Consider the following 22962-nt stretch of genomic DNA (forward strand, 5'->3'; position numbering starts at 1 on the left):
GCGCAGAGGGACCCTGCTGTCGAAGGAGGTTGTCGTGACCCTACTGGAACTTGTGTGAACAGCTCTGGATTTCTTTGACGGTGGTGGGGGAGGGGGGGGGGGGGCGATGCATGATGTTTCCTTTGTTGGCTTTACCATTCGCACTCGGGCTGTCAGACGGTATCATCCTGTTGCATGATAATGCCTACCCCACACTGTCAATCAGACAGAGTCTATGCTTCAGTGACTTGGTTAACAAACCCTGTGGCAGCACTCCATACAGCCCAGATCTGTCACTGTCTGATTTTCACATCTTTGCTAACCTGAAGAAAGACGTGCATGGATGTTGGTTTTAGTTGGATGAAAAGTGCAACGGTGTGTGCTGTTGTGGATCTGTCCTCAGCTGACTGTGTTCTGTGAAACAGGAATTAATCACCTCATTTCCCAGTGGGATAAATATCATAACACATGATGTGGTGATTACTTTTAAATGGAACCATTCCGTGGCTCTATTAAGGCTGGCTTTCGTTTTTCATTTGACTGCCACTCACAGTTTTCTTCAACTTTCACGTGTGCTGTGGATGGCATTGATGCCAAATATTTTATCTGTGATATTCAGAACAGACCATCAATTTGAGATACTTCATTTCGGTACTATTCAAACTGCGCACTGAAAAAAGTGTGTTGAAACAAAATCTGGAAAGGTTTGGAAGCAAGTTCGGAAGACATAAAAGAATTGGGTGTTTCAAAAACACTTTATTTGATTTTACTTCATTTTAGTGAACATAAGTATTTTGCAACATAAGGGTATCATGTTTAACAAAACACTTAGCAAAAATCTCTCTCTCTCTCTCTCTCTCTCTCTCTCTCTCTCTCACTCACTCACTCACTCACTACAATCACAGATCACTCTCCTCTGCCTTAATACCTAATGCATTCATTACTCTCTCTCTCTCTCTCTCTCTCTCTCTCTCTCTCTCTCTCTCTCTCACTCACTAACTGTAATCACAGATCACTCTCCTGTGCCTTAATACCTAATGCATTCATTATTAGTTACAGAAGAAGAGGAAGATTTCAGGAGTTCTTTTGCTTATGAAATGCAGCGCAGGGAATCTGTAAGCCAAGATCAGGTGCATTCTTAAAGAAGAGTGAATATATGTATTTCAGTCAGGTGGTGTGTTTCCAGGTTGTTGCTGGCATAAGGAAACAAGAACAAATCAAAGCTGCACTCAGAGATGAAAAAACTGTCTTACCTCATGAGACCTCAATATGACGATGATGACCTTTTAATTAAGGTGCTTAATGCAAGTATGCAGTTGAGAGTTAAGAGTGTGGCAATGAGAAGAGGACAAAGACAAGATGTTGTTACTGTCTCTGTTGAACTCACTTCAAAGTATTCCCAAAGAAAAGAAAATGACCACTAAAATTAGAATCATGAGTGTCACAAGTGAAGCGCAGATTGTAGAATATGTACCTCTACATCACGGAAACATTAAAACTACTTATAACAATGTGCTTTAACCTGTTCCTGTTCTTCTACTCCAGTCACAAAACTTTACACCATAGACAAAGCACATTACTAACTGGGATATGGAGGATTTCCTCAAAATGTTGTACCTTTTCGAAATAGCGTCCCTATGTCTTGTGCTGCAGTGAATGTCATTAACGGGTCTGATACATCAGATGCAAGAGAATTATTTTAAGAAATAAGACTTGTAAACAAATGAGACATATCACATAATTTTTGTCTCAATTATTGTGGTATAGAATTTGAGTTTATTAAGAAGCACTTCTGAAATAAGAACTGAAAACATCACTTCTGTGTATACAATAACAGTTACAACTAAAAGTGTCGAAATCTCTGCAAGTGACAAATAATTGGCTTCTTATTAAACCTTAATTTAAGAAAATCTTTTTTTTTCCAGCTAGAACGCTTTTCTTAAATTAGTGTTCTTTTTTTTAGTTCATATTGGCAGATCTCAGATAACGTACAGACATTTTCATGGCACTGAAAAATGTATCACAGTAATTTGCTAAATCATTGTATAGTGTGCGAAGTAATTTCTTTGTCAGTCAGTAGTGAAGGATTGTACCAAAAACTACTGTTTCTGCATTCTCTTTTTATTTGGATATCACACACAAAGTAGAGCTACTAGTTCTTCTGTGTGTATTTTGATACTGAGCGTATATTGAAAGAATTTCCCTGGTATCTAAAGCTGGTGGACTGGAGATCTGCTAGCAGATGTGCCATGATGTCCCAGTGCAGTAAGACCCTAAGAGTACACCTGCTACCCCAGTGAAAGTAATTGTTGCACATTCAGATCAGAATGGCTACTTTGATGACAGAATTACAGTAGGTAGGTGCAAGGCATAAGATTTTTGCTTCATCAAACATAATCATATGTTTCTTTATGAGGCCACGTACACCAACAAGAAATTTTTCAAAATTGTCTGATTTAATGTGGCTTTGATGTGCTGTGCTGCATTCTGGAATGAAACAGAAATTGTGTTGGATACATCAAGAAACAGAAACATTTGTCAAAATTCTTTTATATATATTCATGCATTTTGCCAGATTTATGGTCATCATTCTAGGACAAAAAGCCATGCAGCACATACATTTTAGTTACTGAACAAAATGAATAGTTCCATATATCACTCTACCTTTGATGGATGATTTGCCAGTAGTGGTGCTGGAATTAGTAGTTCAAATGCTCCAGATGACAGGTTGTACAATAGCAAAGGTAGTGAAGTTGAGAATCTTGGTATTTAAGGATGATTGTCTGGGATTATACAAGGGCAAATCAGAAGGTGTATGCTTCTATTTTTTATTAACCAAAATGAGGTGTACATACAGGTAACTACAGATATAAGTTTCATTTTATGTACCTTAAGTGGCCTACATATCTGTTTTGGACAGTTGGTTGGACGGACTTGGTTAGATGTTTTCGGGCCGTGTGTTGCTGTGTCAGCTGACATGTTTTTTGTCGGGTCCGTGTCAGGTGGTTGCACTACCTGACCACACCGGACCGTCTGTAGTGCTCTTCATTTGCACTTTGGACGTCACCACAAGAAGGTCATGTGTATGTGCATCACAATGGTGACTGTCGCTATTTAGCGATGAGTCATTGTGGAGTTCTTAGAATTCTATAAGACTTCAAATGCTTGTATTGCAACAAGGATACCAGAAAACGGGCACTAGAAATCCTTGCAGAGAAACGAAGAACATTTGCAAGTATATGAAACCCAGATGAACAAACAGGTAAAGTTACATGCAGGGAATGACATGCTACAGATAACATAAGAAAACAGGAAAATTTGACATGGCACAGTCATTGCTTTAAGCTGGATGGGGGGAAGGGACAGTAGATGAGATATATGGGTGGTGGTTGGCCTATAACTATGAGAACTGAATTGTGTTCATTGGTGCATTGCAGAAAAATTAATATTTGGTGTTATTTTACTGTCATCGATCATGAATTGAAGTGATATCATTCCATGCCCTCATGATTGGATTTCATCAACATCATCAAGCAAGTGCAGATTCAGTTATTCCAGCAGTACATCCAGTTCAACAGTTCCCCCAGTTATTTCAAAAATACTGTTCTGTTGCTCAACATGAAGCAGAAGAACAAAAACCTGAAAAGAGTGCTTGCTTTGTATATGAGTTCCTTGTATTTAAGAATATTGGTAAACTATAAATACGTGACCACTGTCTCTGGCCACAGCTGATTAGTGAAGCAATTGTTCACTTGCCTGTCATCGTGTCATCCAACTGCTTAGGCACCGACCAATATGAAACCTTCCAGTACCTGAAGCACATGTGAACGATGTCATAAACACTCCCTTATGAAATGCCAAGCTCATTTTCATACAACTTTTCATGGCATTTTGCGCACCCTCAACACCAGCACCTCGCGTTTCTCAAAGCGATGCACTTTTCCCCAAACATGGGTTCATTTCATGTTTATTTTGATGGACATTCATCTCTTGCTCCATAGAAAATGAATCGCGCTTCATTGTTCGTATACGTGGGTGCGAGCTTCAGCAGACGACAACAGTGGAGCTAGTGGTAGATAAGGCCAGGCCAGTCCAAGAAAGGTCCATTGCTGGGAAGGGATATGGTGATTTCATATTTACAGCCATAGTTTGGGTAAAAAATAATACGGGCAAAGACTTTGATTCACTCTAGTAATACTGTTTGACAAGCTTTGTGGCAACAGAAGCAAGCTTCATCCCATAATCTCAAATAATTTGTTTTATGGTAGCAGCATTCACTTTTAGTAACAGTGTATGCATAGTAATTCATGCACTTTAGTTAAATTTTTAATGGCAACTAAAGCATTAAGTCTTGATAAAAATGTGTAATCACAGTGTAATAATTTTTATGTAGTTTTTATACTTAATTTGTTTGCAGACGTTTCTTGTAATCTTCATTACCATTTACTGGCTTGTGTTGGGAATAGACATATTAGACCTTGTGTAAGTTGTATTGCACCTCAAATTGTAATGTTTCAGTGTTAAAACATTTTGTGCCCATATTTTGAACTTGTGTTTTGATGTGCATTTGGGATCTAATTTCAGTTCACAGACAAGCAGCACAGATAAAGATGTTGAAGGATGGGATGAAAATAGAAGCACGCCATGTAAAAAGGTAAGTGATTATTTGTACAGTACAACCTCGTATTGTGGAAATAAAACTTAATAGTTTCCTTATGCTGTGGGATTGCAGCCAAAGAAGTGTAAATAATGGGTGATGGGAAGTGGGAAATGTATGGAAAGGAAGATCAGAACTTCATTGCAGAAAAGAAATTTCAGTAACACAGGGAAGTATTGGAGCATAATAATGACATATTACAGAGTGTTTTACAAATATATTTTAAGTCACATAAGATTTTAAAAAAATACAAATATGTTCTACAATTATTGGAATTAATTATAAGCAGATGGAATGTACATGTAAAAGGAAATGTGTTCTATGTGCTTAACTGCTTAGAAATTTCTATGCTGAGTTTAACTGTGACAAGTTCAGGTTGAAGAGAGGAGGAGGGGGAGGGAGGGGGTACTTTCTTTAACCCTCCTGCAGGTGTGCTGCTTTTTATAACATAAGTGGGCATGTGGTGTACTTTGTACACTTATAAAGAATAGCTGTCTTTGTTACAAAAGTATACATGTATGAACAAAATCACAGTGATAAAATAAACTTTAATTGTATCACTCTGATGCTGCATAAAAGTGTTAGCCCACAGGAATAATACACTCGACATAGTAAAGAGTGCAGTTGTATTAGATCATAGCCAACCACTTATTCAATTGCCAATTATCTAGTAGACAGCTGCCTCATTGTGGCATTGTGCCACTAACTTGGAATCAGGGTCCTTTTTATTGCGTAGATTGTACATTTTTTCTCGCCTAGGTCGCTGTTTATTGTATATTACGGCTGCTCACTTGTATGCATAACAGCACAACTTAGCAGTGTGTTAGCTGAAGCAATAATAAAGGAAAAGGCATGGGCTCACAATTTTAAAGCAGTAATGGATAAGTATAAGGCAGTGTTATTTGTGGTTGGCACACTTCTTGCAGAGGCTTGCCCGCTCTAGGGCTAAGGTTTATATGTGCTATTGTAATTCTGACAGAGACTGCAGTTCAATGGAATGATTAGTGTCCTGGACCTAGGTTTTATGATTAATATCTACAAAAGTAAAACACGGGTAATAGAGTGTAGCTGAATAATGTCAGGTGATGATGCAGAATTAGATTGGGAAAGGAGACTAAAGATAGTAGATGAGTTTTGCTATTTAGGTGGCAAACTAGCAGTGAAGCCTCAAGTAGAGAGGATATAAGTTGTAGACTTACATTAGCAAGAAAACTGCATACGAAACAGATACGTTTTTAAATATATAATAATAGAAATTTAATTATTAGGTGTTTTCTGAAAATATTTGTCTGTAACATTATCCGTTGTGGATAGATTGGGGAGAAAAAACTTTTTTTTGTACAACTTGACTAAGAGAAGAGATCAGTTAACACAACACATCCTGAGGAATCAAAGAATAGTTGAAATGCTAATGGAGGTAAATGTGTGGGTTGGGGTGTAAAAATTGTAAAGGGAGACTAAAGTTTGACTAGAGTAAGGAAAAAGTGGTGGCTTGAGAGGGCAAGTGTAAAGGTAATACTTTTATATTTCATATATGCTTCCTTCATTGTTGGCCTTGTCATAACCTCAACTGTCACAAGTCAGAAGCCTTTGGCCTTCAGGTTTCAGACCAAATCCAGATAACTGTGCCATCAGACAATGTTGCTTGGCACTTGTATGATGTTATACCCGAAGTCAGTAGATTGGACACCGCAATAACAATTTTACACCCAGAATTGGACTATGCCATATTTTAAACAATTTATCATGGCTGAAAAAACTAATCTTACAAAAATATTGTAATGAAACAGCAGCTTCTCCATATCAATGTTTTTTCATATGATTTAGAAGGTATGTTAAAACAAAATACATTATTAATACTCATCTATTAAGCTACAAAGCTATTCAGATTTTGATTAAGTGACTTTAAGCATTCTTTAGCATTGCTTGTATATTTAAACTTCAGTACAAAGATAAAAACACACATCATATGCTTCCTGCGTGTGATACCAACAAATATGCACCACAGGCAGTGTACACTTGGTGGCTGTTCTTTCCTGTATTGACAAATTTGAAGGGGTGGGGAGATGACAAGAAAATTATTGGAGAGAGGGAATGGCATTGACGGCTTTGGAGAGGTGAAGGAATTTTATTAACATTTTATGCAATTTATTGTTGTTTAACTGTCCTGTTCTGAAGTCACACTATCCCAGGACTCATTTGAAGCAATGAAAAATACGTTCAATCAACTTTTTCTGATGCCTTCCATCATCCCCCCTCCCCCCCACCTTCACCCCCCCCCCCCCCCCCCTGTGTGACACTACACACATTTAATGCAGTTTTCTACCATGACACATCAATGGATTCCTCAAGTAACGTCTTTAATTCTGAGTGCGCAATTTCTAGATGGGACCTTTCTTATCACTAGGGGGCCAAACATTTTCTGTCATGTTGTATTGGTAATGGTATTGGGCAGCCTATAAGCTCATGATCCATTTCCATTGCTAATCTATCAAGTTCAAATTCCTTGTAAAAGTGCTTGTGATGCCCAGTTTCCTCCATCATCTCTGCTTTCATATAGAAGGTCGAAATCGATTTCTTTTCCAGGCAGTGTGCAATAGGTTCCCAGTAGTGGGATCGACTTATTGAAACCATGTATGTGGTCATGTAGCTTAAGGTCCAAGGCCTTACAACTTGCAACCATCCTCCGTGGTGGGCCCTCATTTGTTACTGATCGATGAAAAAGATTTAAGTAATTGATATGATACTTTGAAACTTTAAATAAATAAATTACAACTTACAAAATGCTTGCATAGCGCAATGGTTATAGCACTAGCTTCATGTGCAAGAGGTTATGGGTTCGTATCTGTTCAGGTGTTTCGAAATTTTTTATTATTAAATCTTTATCAAAATGATTTTGAACATTATTTTATTCAATTAATTGGTTTAAATGTAATTTTGTATTTGTATTTCTTCGTCACATCATTTCAATCACCATGTTAAGTTTTTCAATTGCTGTTATTTTTAATTTTTATATATATATATATATATATATATATATATATATATATATATATATATATATATATATATATATATATATTTTCCAGTTGGAAGCTTTGTGCATGTGAAGTTAATTATTTAATTTTTTATTTATCTGTCATAATATTTAAACGTATGAAAATACCAATGTATCAGTTAAAAAAAATGAAAACCAAAAATCTATCTTATGTGCAATGGGGCCAAAAATGCGACTTTCGTTACAAGGTGTACATTTTCCTGTATGGTAATCATTACACAAACATTTAAAACATAAGTTCTTACTGCATAATAGACAAAATAACACAGATGAAGATTTAAACCAAGGAAAGGATTGCAAGTAAAGCGAAATTCAAGCAGAATGAGGAATATAAATAATAAATGCAATAAAATGGATGAATATATAGGATGATGAGACAGAAGAAATTACATTGATGTTAATACATGGCATTCATTAAAATCGCATGCACAAAGATTCAAAGTGGAGAAAGAAGCATTTGAAAAAACTTAATACCACGAATAAAGTGCTTTGACAGGGGAATAGAAAATTTAAAAAAAATTGATTTAAACAGTTAACTGAATATAAATAATGATCAAAGCTATTTCGATAAAGTATAAAAATAAAAAATTTCTAAGTAGCTAATGAGATGCAAATTTACAAACTCTTGCATATGAGACCAGTACTATAACCATTACACTATGCAAGCATTTCGTAATTGGTTACACATTCAGAGGTGTAGAGCATAACGCAAAATTCCCCAAAAAAATTTTCTCAATTACTTGCAAATGAGGGCCTACCAGGGTGAATCGTTGCATGGTATAATACCTGGGAGCTTAACCTACATTACCATATAGATTACTGGAAAAAAATGGATCCCTCTGTTGGGGACCTTTCCTTCAGTATCTGCGTTAGAAACTTTCTCCTATTTTCTTGAATGATAACAGTTATTAACCATAACTATGAAACAACCCTAGATTAAACTGTATAATACATCTAAATATTGCTGTTTAAATAAATTACTGTTTATCACTTTGTGTTAATCATTGGATTCGTAGGATGTCAATATTACCTTTGAACTTTTTATGAAGCCATATTCAGATGATACTGCATGGCAGTAAATATGTCTGTTTCCTTTGCCAGTCAGTACTTTCAAACCACTGTTACACATTGAATCCTGCAATATGTGCTTCCTGGCATTCTTTTGATTGAGCCAGGCATCATAGAGATAAATAGGGCAAGAATTATTTAATTTTCTGATCTTCTGGATTTTTCTCCAAAAAGTTGACCTAGTTGCTACAATATCAGACTTTTCTATCAGAATGTGTGTTTCATCACTGCATTTTCTGTATTGGAACCCTAAAGATTTAAGAATCCTTTCACTCAAATGGTGGCCCCTGTGAAAACAATCTCATCATGTAAAATATCTTTACCTTTTGCCTTGTAAGATACTCACCACAGCCATAAAATTCCAATTCAGTATGATGAATGATGCCTTTCTAGAAACCAGCCAAGTCAGTGATGTTTCTTCTTCCAGTAATGTCTTTCCATGGAGATTGAAATTCCATTTTTTAGCCACTGGTTTTCATTTTCTGTGCTTCTACAAATGTTCTCTGTATAGTTTGTAGTGAAACACAATACACCTTTGCTGTTGCAGTCTGCGGTGCTGATATGATTTCATGTCTCCTGGATTGCTTTTTGGGTCATGGGTGAATTCATATACCTTGTATGTGATTCCCTCTGTTGTGCTCTGTGTGTCTTGATACTTATGCCTCTTAACTCGGCAACAAAAATAGCAGCATCACGCATAGAAAATCAGTCTTCACAAACATACAATTCCATATGAAGATGTGTCAGTTGTATGAATGAAGTGCAATATTGCCACATAAACCCTGTGAATAATAGGTATTCAAATTTAGGGTTTAAAGTAATTCCTCAGTAGATTAAGTCAATGCCTTCTATTACCCTTTATTCTCTTTAGTTTTTACTGTAGACATTGAAGCATTTAATTATGGAAGCTCAAAATTTGGCTGTTATGGATATGAGCCCTCAAAAGTAGAAATAAAGAAACAGATGCAAAAGACTGTTGCTTGGCATATAATGAAGTAAAAGAGTTCAAAGCTAAATATGTGAAGAACTCGTGAACAAGCTGTAGTGTAATGAAAACAAGAAATACATAAAAATACAGAACTGAAAGAAAGGGTACTAGGAAAGCTTTGCAGTATAGCTTCGTTTATTTTGTCTAGAGAATTTTCCTACTCTGAAAGAATCTTGCTATCTTTCAAAATCTGTAATAACACTATTTCTTTCAAGTGGCTTTTGGTAAAATCAGTAGTGCTTCAACAGTTTGTTCATATATGGAAATAAGGTAAACGAAAGGCACGAATGTCAGGGCTGTAAGGAGGATCTTTAAGGACTGTGATACCTCTGCAGCTAACCAGTAAACACTAAAGTTTTAACTGAAATAGTGGGTCATTATCACAATGAAAGAATTAACTGTCAAGCCCTAAACTTCAGAAGATGCTTGTAAATATTCTTGTAACATAAAATTATCATTGTTTCACCAGCAGCTGCCATCAAAGTCAGGCAAGAGACAGTTCAGAATTTCAAGTATGATGAAGAAAGAGCCCATCATTGTTTCCTTATAAACCACATACAAATATTTGTGCAAAAATACATTAAATAGAGGGAATGTAAGTGAATTTGGGTACCACTTCACAGGGAAGTACACCGAAGCTCCAAAGAAACTGGCATAGGCATGCATATTCAAATTCAGAGATAAGTAAACAGGCAGAGTACAGTGCTTGGGGCAGCAACCCCTATACAAGACGCAGTTATTAGGTCAATTACTGTTGCTACAATGACAGCTTATCAAGATCTGAGTGAGTTTGAATGTAGTCTTAAAATCAGCGCACAAACAATGGGACAGAGCATCTTCAAGGTAGTGATGAAGTGGGGATTTTCCCGTACGACCATTTCACAGATGAATTGTGAATGTCGGGAATCTGATAAAACATCAAATCTCCGACATCGGTGGGGCCGGAAAAAGATCCTGCAAGAACAGGACCAACAGTGATAGAAGCGCAACCCTTCTGCAAATTGCTACAAATTTCAATGCTGGTCCACCAGGAAGTGTTAGTATGCGAACCATTCAATGAAACATCATTGATATTGGCTTTCGGAGCCAAAGGCCCACTCATATGCCGTAGATGGCTGCATGACACAAAGCTTTACACCTCGCCTGGGCCCATCAACACTGACTGTTGATGACTGGAAACATGTTGCCTGGTCAGATGAGCGGATGGACATGTGTGGGTATGGAGACAACTTCATGGATCCTGCATGTCAGCAGGGGACTGTTCAAGCTGGTGGAGGCTCTGTAATAGTGTGGGGCATGCGCAGTTGGAGTGATATGGGACCCCTGATACGTCTAGATACAACTCTGACAGGTGACATATATGTAAGCATCCTATCTGATCAACTGTATCCATTCATATCCATTGTACATTCCAGTGGACTTGGGCAGTTCCAGCAGGACAATGCAGCACTCCACATGTCCAGAATTGCTACAGTGGCTCCAGGGAACACTCATCTGACCACTTCTGCTGACCACCAAACTCCCCAGACATGAACATTATTGAGCACATTTGGGATGCCTTTCAACGTGCCGTTTGGATGAGATCTCCACCCCCTCCCTCTCCCATACTTTAACGGATTTATGGACAGCCCTGCAGGATTCATGCTGTCAGTTCCCTTCAGCACTACTCCAGACGTAAGTCAAGTTCATGCCATGTTGTGTTGCGGCACTTCTGCATGCTCGCGGGGGCCGTACACAATATTAGGCAGGTGTACCAGTTTCTTTGGCTTTTCAGTGTGTACGAGACATTGTATCCTGTGATGAAGAGCAATGTTCAAAAATTTTGGAAGTTACTCACATAGATTTTGCACTAAAAGATGAGTTATTTAGAATTTTTTGATTATTTGTGTGCACCACAAGACTTAATGTCCCATATGCTGCTCTATCCATTTGATCTAGTTTTGTGAAGTTGTACGAGTTAATAGACTAGTGTGACCCAATTTCTCTTGTGTCTTCTTATGAGACACACACATTTATCTCGCACCCCAGGATTCCCTTTAGCAGCAATGTCTGCTTCAGTGATCCTTGAAGAAATGTGAGCCAACAGGAATTATTGTTGGCTGAAGATTCCTCTGTGGCATCATAAGATGGTAGAGTAATGTGAGAACTCTCTTCTAAATAATGGAAACATTTCTACAGTGTAGTTATTCAGACTCTCTACGCAATAAAAAAATTACTATGAGACATACTTGAATGTATTTTCTACTCCTAAAATCATAAACCAGTTTTGTCCAAGAAATAGACTAGTTGTAAGAATTGTATTAAAGGAGTGTCACACAAAAACCAAAAACTTAATTTAGAAGTGATCTTCAATGGATGGTTAATGTACATGATTCAGAAAATGTTAAAATTGCTTTCGATGTTATAAACACAGGAGAAACTTACTAAAAATTCTTCTGACAAGTAACAGCTTGGTTGCTACGTCACAAGTTCAATCTTTAGTAAGGCTCATTTGAAAATGTGGTGTTAACAGTCATGAGAGGAAACACATTAGCTGCTAATGACTCACCATGTGTATAAGGAGGGTGACAGGAAGTGAGTGTCTGGGAGTTACAGAAATCAATATTCTATGGGATTTATGTTTACACTTCACAAAATTGAAAGCGTCGACGTTTAAGAAATGTTCAAAACAAACCATTAAGTTGCACCGTGAACACAGAGTGAAAAATGACATGCCACAGTGATCACAAAAGCTTGCACCATCAAGATCGGTGGCAAATTCCTTGGGAGTTACAAACATTGCAGAACATTCAGCTTTTTATCCACTCTTAAGGATTATGTATTGAATTATGTTGGGGTAATGGGGTGATGAGAACTAATGGAATGTGATGGCATGCAACTGAATGTGAAACAGTCTGCCTTTGAACTTACGGTGAAACTGGCTATCCTTTAAGGCATAGCTGCAGATAGTGTGATAAAATGTCGTATAGTCATGGAAAAAAACAAACATCCAGAGGCTGAATTTGTCCACCTGTTTTAGGAGAGATGGCTTGCTCTAAGGAGTGATTTGTATGTGCAGACCAGTAATGTGGAGGTCATACCACAGTTGTAGTTCTCTTATGCCCATTTTCTCGCTCTAAGTTGCTGTGACGTAAACATCACCTGCTGTCCTTGCAAGATCACGCACATGAGAAAAAATCATAGGGAGCAGAGCACCTCCAACTTCTTGCAGCACAATAAATAACTTTCCAGCCACTCTAACATCCAGATTGACAGTCCACTTAATCATATACTAATGCATTAAGACCTTGATGTTAGTTGATGTCGATACAAATCTCTTGGTACCTCTAATTTCCAGGCCTCCTTTTATATGCATTTCCTCTGCAAATTCTGTTTGGTCAAAGTTGAACACAAATTCCCTACTGAACAATGGGGTAAGTTTATCTCGTCTACAAATTTTCAGGCCAATTCCACCGTTTGCTGTGCACCATCAAGTTGATGGTTTGCTTTAAATTGCATTATATTACATCTTCCAATTCTGTAGCAGTGTTTGAAGTTATATCCACTACTTTCATTGAAATCATTGTAATGTGTCTATCACACAATTAGATGTGCATAACGTGGTAGGTCATTATGATGCACGTCCTATAACTTGCATCGAGCATCCTTGATACATGCAAGCACCAATTTTTTAACAAGTACACCTTGTCCTCCCTTGAATATTCATGTTTTTCTTGTGCACTACATGGCCATATTGCTGCAAATTTATTAGAAATCTGTTCATAACTATTAATTTTTTTACTATGCTGTGGATGATTTTCCATGCACATAATTATGTTGAGTATCCACTCTTTGGTCAGTGATTGTTCCTTACTATGTTTCGTTGGTGGTGGGATTTGTGGCTTCCTGCCTGACAAGGATGATGAGAACCACATGGCTCGACACAGGTTTCACTATCACTTGCAACTGTTAAGCATGTATCGTCATCAGTGTACTCCTCATGTACATTGTCTGCACAGTCGAGCATATGTGACACCGCACATTACACTGACTCATCTTGCAGAAGTGCCAATATTTCATCTGCCACTTCTTTCACACTCTACAAAATTCCTTGGGTTCCTTTCTGATAAGATGTCAACTTTGGCAACTGGTATTCTACATATGAGGCAATGTTTGCTTTGTTTATTGTTACCATTGCTCTGTTTTGTATCAGTGCCATTAGTACTGTTGTGAGTTACTTAACGACTAAACAGTTCAACTACACTCCATAACCTTATGGTGTGCTTACCACTGGATACCTCCAGTCCCACGCCCTATTGGTATTAGCAGGCAGTATTGTGGTTGCATGGCAGATGATATGTGCCATAAACATCATACTCGAGAGGTTCCTTGTGAGTGTGGTATATCTTGAAGCAAGGATCCACACGCAAGGTTTCAGTCTTCACACCAGATTCTTGTTTCTTTCCGCATCACCCCCCACCCCCACCCCCTCTCCAATGGTCATAAGCCCAGGAGAGGTGCTGCAGGTGATGCCGTGCTGTTAGCAGAGCCACTCACACTCGTCATCAGCTGCCATAGCCCATTAATGCCAGATTTTGCAACACTGTCATAACGGATATGTTTGTTGTGTGTCCTACATTAATTTCTGCAGTTATTTTATGTGGTGTAGTTTGTTTTTTTTAGCCACTCACAACTTGTAGGTAAGTGAAGGTTCGTCGGCCACTATGTTGTGCATGGTGAGAGATAATGACTGAAATTTGGTATTCTCAGCACACTCTTGACACTGTATTTCTGCTGCCCGTTTATGCCAAGTGAACATGATACTGTTGACGTCTTTTGTCATGTCTGTGTATAGTGAGGCAAACAACTGTCTGTTTGCCTCTGTATGAGTCCTATTTTCTCTTTCGTGAATATTGATGTGAAATGAGTCTTTTGGTACGGATTTTTGATCGAGCGAGTAGTTGTATATGATTGCTAAGTATGGACTATTGCATCAATGTACTCTGAAAGGAATCTGACTGGTATACAATCTGGACCGGACGCCTTACCTTTATTAAGCAGATTTAATGTGCTTCACTACACAAAGGATATCTACTTTTATGTTACTAATGTTGGTGGTTGTTCATGATTCAAATTCTGGAATATTTACTCTGTCTTCTTCGGTGAAGGAATTTTGGAAAACCATGTTTAGTACTCTTCTTTAGTGGTACTGTTATCAATAAGATTGCCATTGATATCACACAGTGAAGGTATCGATTGGGTCTTGCCGCTTGTGTGTTTTACGTGTGACTAGCACTTCTGGATTTTCTACGAGATTTTGAGACAGAGGTTCATTGTGGAAACTATTGAAAATGTCTTTCATTGAAATCTGCACTAAGTTTCATGCATGAGTAAAACATAGCCAATCTTGGTGATTTTGCTGTTTTTAAAATTTGGGGTGCTTTTATTGTTGCTTCCGCAACAGTGCTCTGAACTGTTTTGTGTAACATGGGGGATCAGTACCACCTCTTATTAATTTATTTGATATATATTTCTCAATTGCCATCAAAACTGTTCCTTTGAATTGAAATGCACATCTTGTTGCTTACATAGTCAGATTGGAAGAAGTGGAGAATTTCTCTTAGAAAAGTGCCAAGCAAATCTCCATTTGCTTTTTTGAATAGATATATTTTGCTTTTACTTTTTGTGGGTTGGGATGTTGTGGTATTCAGTCTTTATACAATGATCTTGTGGCCACTAATCCCTGTATCCATTGTGATGGTCCCTATTTTCTCTATATGATTTATTGCTAAAAGATTAAGTATGTTTCCACAACCACTTACACTTTGAGTGGGCTCCTAAACTAATTGTTCAAAATAATTTTTGGAGAAACTGTTCAATATGGTTTCATATAATGTTGTATGCCAACCACCGACTTTATGCATGTATTTTTGCCAACGTATAAATATTCCGTCTTTATACTACAACCTTGTTATCACTAATCCCTGTATCGATCATGATGGTCCCTATATGATCAGGATGATGGTAGATTGAAGTCACCACCAACTGTAAGTGTGTGAATTCCGTACCTATTTGAACTGGGACTCCAGTTTTCTTTGTTCAGCAACTGTATCTGCTAAGCAGGATCATTAAAGGGAAGCAATTATTAATTTATCCTGATTGTCAGGTATAATGTCTATCCATACTAACTCTCAGGAGCTATCTACTTCAATTTCACTACGGGGTAAACTACTTCTGACAGCAGTAAACACTTCACAACTAACTGTATTTACTGTATCCTTTCTGAACACCATTACATCCTTTGTAAAAATTTCAGCTGAACTTATCTCTAACTTTAGCCAGCTTCTAGTATCTATAACGGTTTGAGCTTCAGAGCCTCTGATTAGCACTTGGAGCTCCAGTTCTTTCCCAACACTGCTACAGTAATTTACAACTAGAATACCATTTGTTCCTAAGTTTATGTTCGTCCTCTGTTTGTCCTGTATATGTTTCATTTTGCATATTTTAGTAATTTCTTTCTTAATCCATTACTTTTTAGTTCTTTGGTTGTTTTCTGGCCCTTGTCATTTCCGTATAAATTTGGATTGTTTTCTTAGCTTATTCTTCTTTTATTGGAGAAGAAAATTGCGCCCTCTGCCTCTTTCACAAAGAAATTTAAAATTGACACTACTGGTCATAATCTTTAAGTGTAAGCACGCTAAATTAATTTTCAGCCTATGTAGATTTAACATGATGATTTATTAAGAAAATCCAAGAAAGCAAGAGAGAGCGCAAATGTAAAAGAAAGAATTAGTATTTAATTGCAAAGTAACATGGTTAACTCATAATTGCCTGACTAGGAATGTACAGCCAAAGATTGATGTTCTGAAGTAAAAAGATAATAAAAAAATAAAATGACATTAATGTAATTCTTACTGCATTCTTATTTCTTTTGGCAATAGTTTCTGTGTAATGTCGAGGAATTCATTCTTTCATACTGTTCATTAATCTTCCATACAAAGGTCCTTACTACACGAATTTCAGTTATCTATGAATTTGTAATTTTTATGTTATAAACTAAAGCCTTTTATCTTTCTCTTTCCAGGAGACAATTACATATGTATCTGTCACCAAGCCTGCTCAAAAGAGAGAAGAAGGTATATACTCCATTCACTTTATTTGTATAGTCAGCGTACTGTACGCATTGATTGGCATAAATTAATAATTGTTACAGATAGATAATGTTAACCTTTCATTCATATTTTGTTAGGTGTACTTTTATGCTGTGTTATTTATACACAACACATCAAATATGTGGCATAGCATAGTCAGATCTGATTGTGTCTCTGTTGATCTATTCAGAAAAAATGTAGTGACTAAACCACCACCAAGGATGCTGCAAGGACTATTGGAAGGTGCTCGTTGTCACACCCTTGGTGGAAAGTGTGACACCTGTGTGGTCTCGTATTGAACATTGTCATCCGTCTGGTATTCTAATAAAATTGGAACATCTTTAGAAATTGAAAAGGTTTAACCAGGCGCGGGTCTTGGTTTCTATACTGGGGAAGGCTGCGGCATTTGTTGATCGGAGTCAACATAGACCTCGGGTTACGCTACAGATTAGTCTGATATAAACAACTAAGAATTCAGGGGGAGGGGGTGGGAGTGGGCAGATCACTCTCTACCCATAATTTTACATACTGCATCTTCTATAATCAGGTATTAAATATCATTAGAAGGTAACTTTGAGTTGAAATCTTTGGTTAGTGTTTTTATACGTCGTCATTACATTTTCTGACACTTTGCAGCAAATCATATGAAAAGACACGTTTTGGAGAGATCTTTAATGTGATGAATGTTAACTTTGCGGCTGCTTAATATTTTTGGTGTTTTCATTTCTAAACTTAAGGTGTTTATTGTAGTTTACCTCCAAAGCTCGAAGTTTGCGAGTTCGCATGATGATACTGTGATGTTTTGGTGACGTCACAGGTCTTGTGCTGTGATTGGGTGGCATGAGCAATCCGTGCAACTGCCATATTAATTCACATGTTTAAGAAGCGAACAGTTAGTATTTATTGTGTATTATAAAAATATGCATTTATATGAAATAGCGCGCTAAAGATCTCTCCAAAATACGTCATTTTTAGTACGGTTTGTTGTGCTTAAGTGCACAAAATGTGACACTGTAGCGCAACGCACTGTACTGGTACCAAAAGTGATTCGTTTCAGAAAATGTCATCACGTTTATGACTGGCTAAACATGACACTACACTTTTTTACTTACTTAATAGGCTAAGTAGGACTTCTTATCAATTATGAATGCACTTTTGCTTACCTCAGTTCATTTGTTTATAGATGAAGTCAGCTTGTCTCTCCTTCTGTGCAGCAAAATGGTCTATGACCATTTGATCGAAATTTGGCCGATTCAGTAATTATTTTTCTAGGGAACACATTGCAAGCGCACAAAATCTGTCCTGATTCATAGTGTTGCACATGAATGTTTTCACTCGCTTTAAAGTAGAGAAGCAGTGTTCTGCCACTCTGGTCGTCATAGGGAAGGTTACTATTATTTGCAGAAGTTTTACACTTCCAGTAAAAGCTTCAGCCAGATTGTTATCATAAACAAAGTTCAACAAGGTCAAAGCACCTAACGCCTTCATAAAATCTTTTCGGCTGTACAACACATTCAGCTCATGACGTAGATCTGAAGACTGTAAATTGAACAAATTAACAGCTATTTTAAGCTCTTTTTTCCAGAAAATAGTCTGATGTTTAGCAAACAACGTTGGATCAAACAGATGTGCAATCGATAAGTTATCATTGAAACTGAATCGTTCTCTGATCAGAGTTGTGATCAGGTCGCAAACATTTTGTGCACACACTATTCTTGATTCTGTGAAACATCCCCGTTTTGCAGTTGGTTCTGCCTGTTCCCGGTGATCGTCAGTTTCAAGTGAGGGCCCTAATTTGCTGGACAGAATCTGCAAAGTGCGATACATATTCAACAGTTTTCACTGCATCAGCATTCCTCTGCTGCAGTTGATTAAAGAGAACGTCACAATGAGGCATGACTGTATTAAAAAAATTTATCCAGAAGAGGAAATCTTCGTCTTACAGGAAACCCTTCAGTCCGTGGCCTTGTTTATTGTCTTGTAATCACTGGCATCATCATCAATAATTCTTTGTAGGCACTCAATTTTCTTTTGGTATTTGTACACAGTGGTTATGCTCCATGATTTAAAATTCCATCTGATGGACTGAGGACAGGTAGGAATACGCTTCTTCACTTCTTCAAGGATGGCTGTACGGCTAGAAGACCGGGAAAAAAAGGTGGAAATTCCTTCCAATTTGCTAAAGAAGATCCGCACTTGTTTATTGCCCGTCACACAACGTTCAACAATTATATTTAACTGCTGGGAGTAACAGCGAATAAAGTGAGCATTCCTGTACACTTCTCTAATTCTAGTTTGAACTCCACTTTTATGGCCACTCATAACAGGAGCACTGTCGTAACACTGAGCTATCAGTTTTCCAGGTGTTCCATGTACATTCATTTCCTCTAGCTCGGAGAGAACAGCTGCAGTTACATCGTCTACACTGTGACTTTTTGGGCGTAGAAAGGAAATAAATCTTTCATTTATTTGTCCCAGTAGCTCATAGCGAGGACCGATTGTGACAAATTTGCACAGTCAGTAGTTTCATGAACTTCTATTGCGAGAATGTTTGCTTTCGACAGTTCACTCCTGATGAGATTGAACCATGCCTCATAAATTGATTCCAGGAGTTCATTTTGAATTGTCTTCGATAGGCCTAACAAAACATGGTTTTGTCTATCAGCTGACCCAGAATATACCGATTTTTTAAAAAACAATTTCATTATATATCTTTATATTACGGCGGTAAGCGCTGTGTAATTGGCACATAATGTCCACTTTCCCTAGCATTGAAAACTCAATGAAACCATTTAAATGTTTTTCGCTCGAATTATGTTTTTTCAACTTTGCGTGAAAATTCTTTTTAAGTCAGTGATACCACTTTGTCCAGGCACTCACTATCAGTACTGTTTGTAAGAAGACAGGTGAAACAGAAAAATGCATTTTTCACTTCACAACCACTCGACTGCATCGTACATTGCAACAAACTTCAGTCCTGAGACTGGTTTGATACAGCTCTCCATGCTACTCTATCCTGTGCAAGCTTCTTCATCTCCCAGTACCTACTGCAACCTACATCCTTCTGAATCTGCTTAGTGTATTCATCTCTTGGTCTCCCTCCACGATTTTTACCCTCCACGGTGCCCTCCAATGCTAAATTTGTGATCCCTTGATGCCTCAGAACATGTCCTACCAACCGGTCCCTTTTTCTAGTCAAGTTGTGCCACAAACTTCTCTGCTCCCCAATCCTATTCAATACCTCCTCATTATTTACATGATCTACCCATCTAATCTTCAGCATTCTTCTGTAGCACCACATTTCGAAAGCTTCTATTCTCTTCTTGTCCAAACTATTTATCGCCCATGTTTCATTTCCATACATGGCTACACTCCTTACAAATACTTTCAGAAACAACTTCCTGACACTTAAATCTATACTCGAAGTTAACAAATTTTTCTTCTTCCGAAACACTTTCCTTGCCATTGCCAGTCTATATTTTATATCCTCTCTACTTCGACCGTCATCAGTTATTTTGCTCCCCAAATACCAAAAGTCCTTTACTACTTTAAGTGACTCATTTCCTAATCTAATTCCCTCAGCATCTCCCGACTTAATTCGACTACATTCCATTATCCTTGTTTTGCTTTTATTGATATTCTTCTTATATCCTCCTTTCAAGACACTATCCATTCTGTTCAACTACTCTTCTAAGTCCTTTGCTGTCTCTGACAGAAATACAATGTCATCGGCGAACCTCATATATTTCTTCTCATTGGATTTTAATACCTACTCTGAATTTTTCTTTTGTTTCCTTTACTGCTTGTTCAATATTCAGATTGAATAACGTCGGGGAGAGGCTACAACCCTGTCTCACTCCCTTACTAACCACTGCTTCCCTTTCGTGCCCCTCGACTCTTATGACTGGTATCTTTACAAATTGTAAATAGCCTTTCGCTTCCCGTATTTGACCCCTGCCACCTTTAGAATTTGAAAAAGAGTATTCCAGTCAACATTGTTGAAAGCTTTCCCTAAGTCTACAAATGCTAGAAACGTAGGTTTGCCTATCCTTAATCTATTTTCTAAGATAAGTCATAGGGTCAGTATTGCTTCACATGTTCAAACATTTCTATGGAATCCAAACTGATCTTCCCCCAGGTCGGCTTCTACCAGCTTTTCCATTCGTCTGTAAAGAATTCGCATTAGTATTTTGCAGCTGTGACTTACTAAACTGATTGTTCAGTAATTTTCACATCTGTAAAAACATGCTTCCTTTGGGATTGGAATTATTATATTCTTCATGAAGTCTGAGGGTATTTCGCCTGTCTCATACATCTTGCTCACCAGATGGTAGAGTTTTGTCAGGACTGGATCTCCCAAGGCCGTCAGTAGTTCTAATGGAATGTTGTCTTCTCCCGGGGCCTTGTTTCGACTCAGGTCTTTCAGTGCTCTGTCAAACTCTTGACACGGTATCATATCTCCCATTTCTTCTTCATCTACATCCTCTTCCATTTCCATAATATTGTCCTCAAGTACATCACCCTTGTATAGATCCTCTATATACTCCTTCCACCTTTCTGCTTTCCCTTCTTTGCTTAGAAATGGGTTTCCATCTGAGCTCTTGATATTCATACAAGTGGCTCTCTTTTCTCCAAAGGTCTCTTTAATTTTCCTGTAGGCAGTATTTATCTTACCCCTAGTGAGATCAGCCTCTACATCCTTACATCTGTCTTCTAGCCATCCCTGCTTAGCCATTTTGCACTTCCTGTCGATCTCATTTTTGAGACGTTTGTATTCCTTTTTGCCTGCTTCATTTACTGCATTTTTATATTTTCTCCTGTCATCAATTAAATTCAATATTTCTACTAGCCCTCGTTTTTTTACCTAATTGATTATCTGCTGCCTTCACTACTTCATCCCTCAAACCTACCCATTCTTCTTCTACTGTATTTGTTTCCCCCATTCCTGTCAATTGTTTCTTTATGCTCTCCCAGAAACTCTGTACAATCTCTGGTTCTTTCAGTTTATCTAGGTCCCATCTCCTTAAATTCCCACCACCATTATATAATCTATCTGATACCTTCTAGTATCTCCAGGATTCCTATATGTACACAATGTTCTTTTATGATTCTGGATCCAAGTGTTAGCTTTTATTAAGTTATGCTCCGTGCATAATTCTACCAGACGGCTTTCTTTTTCATTTCTTACCCCCAATCCATATTCACCTACTATTTCTCCTTCTCTCCCTTTTCCTACTATCTAATTCCAGTCACCCATGACTATTAAACTTTCGTCTTCCTTCACTACCTGAATAATTTCTTTTATCTCATCATGTATTTCATTAGTTTCTTCATCATCTGCAGTGCGTAGTGCTTTCATTTCACCAGTTAACAAATATGAAATGAGCTTCCCTTGAGAACACTCAGCTAAGTGTCACTGCCAACCTCTACCAACAAACTGCGGACTGCCATTTAAGCAGTTAGACAGTTCGTGATCTTGCCTTATGTACCATTCGTTCCATCTCACATAGAAAGAAGCAATCTAAGTGTCTAGAGGTGCCTCAGGAGAATTGCTTTTCTGAGATTAAAGTGAAAGTTAGAGTATCTTAGCCTATACAATATGTACAAAATATTTAATGTTATGGATGCATTAATTGTAGGTACTGTAACATTTACTGATAGCAGTGTATTTTTATTATTAATGGATTAGATCTAAAAGTTGAATGTGTTTCTCATTCAAAATTTGTATATTTTGTTTCAGTTGTCTGTCTATAACAACCTGTAAACTACTTTTTCAGGCAAGTGGCACACCAGGCAGCACTCCACCACAGCAAAGGAATGGTGCTAATAATGTTTCTGTGCCTGCTGATGGTAGTGGTAATACAGCTGGCAAGAAACGTGTCTCTGATTCATCACTTGATGGACTGCCCAAAAAACCAAGGACAACAGATGAAAATTCTTCGCATGTAAGTTATCCGCAAGCCTTTTCAACTTTGTAAGCTTTCTCTAGATTCAAGACGATAGAAGTGGAGGCAGCTGTGCCTATGATATGGCTGAATTTTATTATTTATGTTTGGGAGGGGAAGGTGGTGGTGGTGGCGTA

General features: G+C 37.7%; 1 protein-coding gene across 3 annotated transcripts in view; it reads left to right on the top strand.

Annotated features, from left to right (window-relative positions):
- Nucleotides 1-22962, top strand: part of LOC126272098 (poly(A) polymerase type 3-like) — a 149751-nt gene that overhangs the window by 87425 nt on the left and 39364 nt on the right. For all 3 annotated transcript variants that reach the window (XM_049974677.1, XM_049974676.1, XM_049974678.1), the window contains 3 exons: nucleotides 4564-4633; nucleotides 16814-16865; nucleotides 22658-22825. In XM_049974677.1, the coding sequence (XP_049830634.1) occupies nucleotides 4564-4633; nucleotides 16814-16865; nucleotides 22658-22825 (290 nt within the window). The remainder of the gene's footprint in view (nucleotides 1-4563; nucleotides 4634-16813; nucleotides 16866-22657; nucleotides 22826-22962) is intronic.

Source organism: Schistocerca gregaria, chromosome 5 (genome assembly GCF_023897955.1).
Source record: "Schistocerca gregaria isolate iqSchGreg1 chromosome 5, iqSchGreg1.2, whole genome shotgun sequence".
NCBI lineage: Eukaryota > Metazoa > Arthropoda > Insecta > Orthoptera > Acrididae > Schistocerca > Schistocerca gregaria.